Below are 6,500 nucleotides of genomic sequence, written 5' to 3' on the forward strand. Positions count from 1 at the left end.
CTGAGCTTGCTGTGTGGCTTGACCACCTCGGCGCCGATGATCAACATTTTTCAACTGCAGAAGCATCTACAAAATAAGCGTAGTCCACACAGGCTACCTCTTTTCTGAGCACCTCTCTTCTTTTGGCTACCAACCACAGCCCATATATAAACCTTGTAACACAGGTAGTGAGCTGCCAATAAACATAAAATCAACATACAAACCCCTTCTTCATTGTTAAATATAGACAAGCTCCCTAGAAACAAGCTGAGCTGTTATTCTCTGGTTTTGGTACAACTAAACATCCCCCTTTTTAGTCTAGGTTGCTACAGCCTTTTCTTATTAGCCCTGGCATCTAGGCAGCCCACTCCAGCTGACCTGTGCTGGCTATGAAGGCCAGGATGCTTTTCAGGAGAAAAATAAATGAATTGTCAGAAAAACTTGTTTCCCCAGCACCTGGGCACCCTTTGGTGAGGAGCCCAAGGTAGAGACTACTCCATGGGGAAGGAAAAGGGACAGCAGGTGGAAGATGCTCCTGGGGCCATCTTATCTTTGGGAGTCCTGCAGAGCAAAGGAGCCATCTCTAGCACAAGCCAGAGGCAGCACGGGGACAGCTGGGGATCTGTGGGTGACAGAGACGGCATCTTCCCATCACCCGAGTCCACTCTTTCTCCCAGGGCTTCATCCCACAACTCCAATTTTGCATGAGAGTCCCCCCCCCACCTCACTCTCACCCTCCTCCTCCTCCCTTCTGGTGGTGGGGGGAGACACAGGTGGGACACTCATCCTTGGGTGTCCTCCTCCGTCCTACTCACTCATAGAATCATAGAATTGTCTAGGTTGGAAGAGACCCTTGGGATCATCGAGTCCAACCATCTCCCCTACTCTACAAAGTCCTCCCCTACACCATATCCCTCAGTACCCCATCTAAATGTCCCTTAAACACATCCAGAGATGGGGACTCAACCCCCTCCCTGGGCAGCCTATTCCAATGCCCAACCACTCTCCAAAAAATTCCTTCCTAATGTTCAATCTAAACCTCCCCTGTTGGAGCTTGAAGCCATTCCCTCTCATTCTGTCGTTAATTACCTGTGAGAAGAGACCAGCACCAACCTCTCTACAGTGTCCTTTCAAGTAGTTTTAGAGAGTGATGAGGTCTCCCCTCAGCCTCCTCTTCCTCATACTAAACAGCCCCAGCTCCTTCAGCTGCTCTTCATATGATTTGTTTTCCAGGCCCTTCACTAGTTTCGTTGCCCTCCTCTGCACTCGCTCCAGCACCTCGAGATCTCTCTTGTATTGAGGTGCCCCAAACTGGACACAACACTCGAGGTGTGGCCTCCCCAGTGCTGAGTACGGGGGCACAATCACCTCCCTGCTTCTGCTGGTCACACTATTTTTGATACGAGCCAGAATGCCATTGGCTTTCTTGACCTTGGATGTCCTTGGATGCCACCAGTGCGTGCCTCACAGCTTGCCAGGAGGTGGTCAAACGATGTGGGGAGAACTACGCAGCGGGCCCCAGGAAAGATGCATCTTTGCTTTAAAGTCCCACCCCCACCCTTCCCATGACAAAAAGCCCAGGATTTAGACTTTCTTGGGACGGCGTCCGACTTGGTAATAATAATAAATGCTGATGAGGATGAAGAGGATTCGGCTGACGAGGAGGAGCACGGCACCCGTGGCTATCCGGCTGCTCTCGACCAGGGAGACAGTGGTAACTGGAGGAGAAGGAGGGAGACAAGGCAGAGGGTTGGTGATGAAAGGAAAAAAAAAAAAAGAAAAGCCACAAATGGAGACAAAGCAGCACAAAGTTGTTTTCTACTGCCCTCTAACGTAGAAGCCTTCAGCACAGGCTCACACGCACGCTGAACCCACGGCAGAGGATCTTCACCACCTTGATTTCGCAGCCTCGATGGTACCCACTGGAGCTCTCACTTACAGAAACCCTGCTTTAAAGGCAGCCCCACATTCCAGAAGCCACAGCCTGAAATGGCCACCTGAGCAGATACCAAACTCGTCACTCCTAGCTGTTAATTGAGGGAGCTGCCTGTTCCTGAGCTTGCTGTGTGGCTTGACCACCTCGGCGCCGATGATCAACATTTTTCAACTGCAGAAGCATCTACAAAATAAGCGTAGTCCACACAGGCTACCTCTTTTCTGAGCACCTCTCTTCTTTTGGCTACCAACCACAGCCCATATATAAACCTTGTAACACAGGTAGTGAGCTGCCAATAAACATAAAATCAACATACAAACCCCTTCTTCATTGTTAAATATAGACAAGCTCCCTAGAAACAAGCTGAGCTGTTATTCTCTGGTTTTGGTACAACTAAACATCCCCCTTTTTAGTCTAGGTTGCTACAGCCTTTTCTTATTAGCCCTGGCATCTAGGCAGCCCACTCCAGCTGACCTGTGCTGGCTATGAAGGCCAGGATGCTTTTCAGGAGAAAAATAAATGAATTGTCAGAAAAACTTGTTTCCCCAGCACCTGGGCACCCTTTGGTGAGGAGCCCAAGGTAGAGACTACTCCATGGGGAAGGAAAAGGGAGAGCAGGTGGAAGATGCTCCTGGGGCCAGCTTATCTTTCCAAGTCCTGCAGAGCAAAGGAGCCATCTCTAGCACAAGCCAGAGGCAGCACGGGGACAGCTGGGGATCTGTGGGTGACAGAGACGGCATCTTCCCATCACCCGAGTCCACTCTTTCTCCCAGGGCTTCATCCCACAACTCCAATTTTGCATGAGAGTCCCTCCCATCTCACTCCCGCCCTCCTCCTCCTTCTCCCTCCTGGTGGCGGGGGGAGACACAGGTGGGACACCCATCCTTGGGTGTCCTCCTCCCTCCTACTCACTCATAGAATCATAGAATCATTGAGGTCCCCCCACCTCACTCTCACCCTCCTCCTCCTCCCTTCTGGTGGTGGGGGGAGACACAGGTGGGACACTCATCCTTGGGTGTCCTCCTCCGTCCTACTCACTCATAGAATCATAGAATTGTCTAGGTTGGAAGAGACCCTTGGGATCATCGAGTCCAACCATCTCCCCTACTCTACAAAGTCCTCCCCTACACCATATCCCTCAGTACCCCATCTAAATGTCCCTTAAACACATCCAGAGATGGGGACTCAACCCCCTCCCTGGGCAGCCTATTCCAATGCCCAACCACTCTCCAAAAAATTCCTTCCTAATGTTCAATCTAAACCTCCCCTGTTGGAGCTTGAAGCCATTCCCTCTCATTCTGTCGTTAATTACCTGTGAGAAGAGACCAGCACCAACCTCTCTACAGTGTCCTTTCAAGTAGTTTTAGAGAGTGATGAGGTCTCCCCTCAGCCTCCTCTTCCTCATACTAAACAGCCCCAGCTCCTTCAGCTGCTCTTCATATGATTTGTTTTCCAGGCCCTTCACTAGTTTCGTTGCCCTCCTCTGCACTCACTCCAGCACCTCCAGATCTCTCTTGGATTGAGGTGCCCAAAACTGGACACAATACTCGAGGTGTGGCCTCACCAGTGCTGAGTACAGGGGCACAATCATAGAATCATAGAATTGCCCAGGCCGGAAGGGACCTCCAAGGGTCATCTAGTCCGACCTCCCCGCAGTCAGCAGGGACACCCCCAACTAGACCAGGTTGCCCAGGGCCTCATTGAGCCTCTCCTTGAATATCTCCAGGGATGGGGCCTCAACCACCTCCCTGGGCAACCTGTTCCAGTGCTCCACCACCCTCACAGTAAAGAACCCTCTCCTTATCTCCAATCTAAACCTGTTCCCCTCCAGCTTGAAGCCATTGCCCCTACTTCTGCTGGTCACGGTATTTCTAATCCAAGCCAGGATGCCGTTGGCTTTCTTGCCCCCCTGGGCACTCTGCTGGCTCCTATTCAGCCACTTGTCAATGAGAACCCCCAGGTCTCTTTCCTCCAGGCAGCTCCAGCCACCCCTTGTTGAAACTCATTCCATTGGCATTGGCCCAGTGATCCAATCTCTCTAGGTCCCTCTGTAGGGCTTCTCTATCCTCCTGGGAATCACCACCCCTGCTTAACTCAGTGTCATCTGCCAACTTGGTGGTGATACACCCCGTGATACTCACCCAGGTCGGTGTCATCTGCCAACTTGCTGGTGATACACCCCGTGATACTCACCCAGGAACTGGACGGCGAAGTAGCACGCCTCCGTCAGCAGGCTCCAGCGGATAATCGCCTTTTCGGCCGTGTAGAGCGCGTTCCACATGATGAGCGAGATACCTGTGGAGGGACAGGGGAGGCCAGCTGCCCCGAGAGCCAAAGCAGGGGCGGGGGTGACCACTGGGAAGAGGGCAGCCCACCCTCTTGCCCCCAGAGGACCTCCTGCTGGAGGATGGAGGGATGCAGGAGGGATGCAGGAGGGATGCCACCGCCTTTCCAGCCATCCCCGCCGGGTGCCGCTGCAGGCTGCGGGAAGGAGCCAACCCCAGCATCCTGCATCCCACCCCCTGCCCTCAGACCCAGCCACCACCCCCCGAAAAACATGCCTTTTCAAGCACCTGCCTGGCCTTCGGTGCCCTTCGCAGCGTGCCAGCCCCGGAGGGGACCCCAGGTTGGAACCCCAAAGGTGCATTCCCCGCAGCCTGGCAGCACCAGCGCGGGGTGCAGGGCTTTGCAAACCCCCCCTCTGCTTCAATCCTCCGCTCATTTTCTTCTCCAGATGGTTTCTCTGGGCTCCCCTCACCATCTTGTCCTTTGCCCCCCCTCCCTCCTTCCCACCTGCCCCTTCTCCTGCTCCCACCAGGAGGGTCTAGCCCCAGCACCCCATCTCTACCAGCCCAGCTGCAATCCCCCCTCTGCTGGGGCACTTGGGGGTGCCCCCCCCCGGGTATTTAGAGTGCGCACAGCCCTTCTTACCCTGCCCACAGCGAGCCTCAGCCCCGACCAGGAAAAAGCAGCAGCACCTGAGCTTCTCAAAATACCCCTACACCAACCATTTCTTCACTAAGAGCAGGTCTTCTGCTCTCCAGCTGCAGTTGTCCTGCTGGGCACAGGCTTTGACCCCCCCTTCCTGCCATTTTTGGCCTCTCGTCCCCTCAACTCTGCCCCAGGGGCAGCGGGATGGCACTCACTGAGGAGGGCTCCTCCGTAGAGCCGGATGGGAGTCTTGCTGCCCACAGATTCCTCATCAAAGACGGCTTCGTAGAGCTGGTCAGGGAACGCAAGGGCCTGGCGGAGGCAAGGGAGAGACTCAGCAGCCTGAGCCATCAAAACTTGCCCTCTGGGGCAGCAGCCTTTATGGGATGGGAGCTGCTGGCCAGGAAATTGGAAATTAAGGAGGCACAAGAACTATCAGCACGACAGCTACTGGCTTTGTGGCCACTTTCTGTGGCCCAGGCTGCCGTGCCATGTGTGGTTTATGACCCTGCTAATGAAAACAGGCTCTGGTAATGGGAACACGCTGCCAAGGAAGCCCATTACCGAGACACGGTGAGGGCAAAGGCCTCAAAAGAGAAAGAAAAGGAGGGGGATAAATGCCAGGGGCCGAGGAGCCACCCTGGGGCACCCCTCTGGCAGCCAGGAGGTGGTGGTACCCAGCACCACATCCCTCACTTACCATGATGGCGATCCCAGAAAACATGACGGCGGAAACCAGCTGCCAGACCCTGTGTGGGAGGGAAGATGGAGAACTTGGCATGAGCACAGGGGGCAAAACCATCACTCCCACTCCACAAAGCATTCCTGGCTGCCTGCTTGGTCATCAGCCTCCATCTCCCCTCCCTCGCTCTACCGAGGCAGCCACAAGCCTCTCGTGGGAGGACTGGGCTCCGCACAGCTCCAGCCTCAGCACTGCAGACACCAGCCTCCCACAGGACACAGGAGCTCCTCCAGCCCCACACAAGCCCCTCCAGCCCCTGTGGCTCCCAGCACTTGCTGTGGGACAAGAGTTTGAGGGCCTCAGGCTGATTTATGGGGGCAGAAAGCAGAACTGGTCTGGTCTTGCGGCCCCCGAAAAGCTCTGGTGCAGCAGCCAGAGCTGTCTAGGATGCTGTGGCCAAGGGCCTTCAGACAACCCAGCTCCAAGGTGGCCCAATATCTTACCTGAGCCCCAGTGGTTCCCGGACAGCAAACTTGATTTCATTTCCCAGCACTTGGCTAATCTGAAATTCAAATAAAAGACACGAGGTGACTGCGCAGGCCCTTCCCCAGCCTTTAGGCAGTACTCACCACCCCAAAAACGCATACCTAACCCCACCTGGGAGGTGGGGGCTGGAAGGAGGACAAAGGATTCACATGTGTCCCCTTGGTCTCAACACCTGCCAAAGGCTGCCTTGATTTCCATCAGGGGCTGCAGCCTCTACGGCCCCGTACTGGGATCATCCACATGCTGCATGGGGCTGGGGCAGGGTCAGCATGAACTCTTCTCTCCTCTTATCTATGCAGGTAGGAATGGCCTCCTCCCAGACACTGCCTGGGAGGAGACGGACACAGGCTCCAGCAGAGCCCTCGGGGTGTCACAGAACCACCCCGATGGACACAGGCTCCAGCAGAGCCCTCGGGGTGTCACAGA

At 54.8% G+C, this 6,500-nt stretch overlaps 1 protein-coding gene across 4 annotated transcripts in view; it reads right to left on the reverse strand.

The window, feature by feature from the left end:
- Window positions 1-1,544: 1,544 nt before the first annotated feature.
- The window catches only part of TP53I11 (tumor protein p53 inducible protein 11), a 46,643-nt gene continuing 41,687 nt past the window's right edge, over window positions 1,545-6,500 (reverse strand). For all 4 annotated transcript variants that reach the window (XM_014950167.1, XM_014950168.1, XM_014950169.1 and 1 more), the window contains exons 7-8: window positions 4,109-4,210; window positions 1,545-1,697 (exon numbers count right to left, since the gene is read on the reverse strand). In XM_014950167.1, the coding sequence (XP_014805653.1) occupies window positions 1,564-1,697; window positions 4,109-4,210 (236 nt within the window). In that variant the 3' untranslated portion in view covers window positions 1,545-1,563. The remainder of the gene's footprint in view (window positions 1,698-4,108; window positions 4,211-6,500) is intronic.

This window comes from Calidris pugnax, unplaced genomic scaffold (assembly GCF_001431845.1).
Source record: "Calidris pugnax isolate Ruff unplaced genomic scaffold, ASM143184v1 scaffold68, whole genome shotgun sequence".
Lineage (NCBI taxonomy): Eukaryota > Metazoa > Chordata > Aves > Charadriiformes > Scolopacidae > Calidris > Calidris pugnax.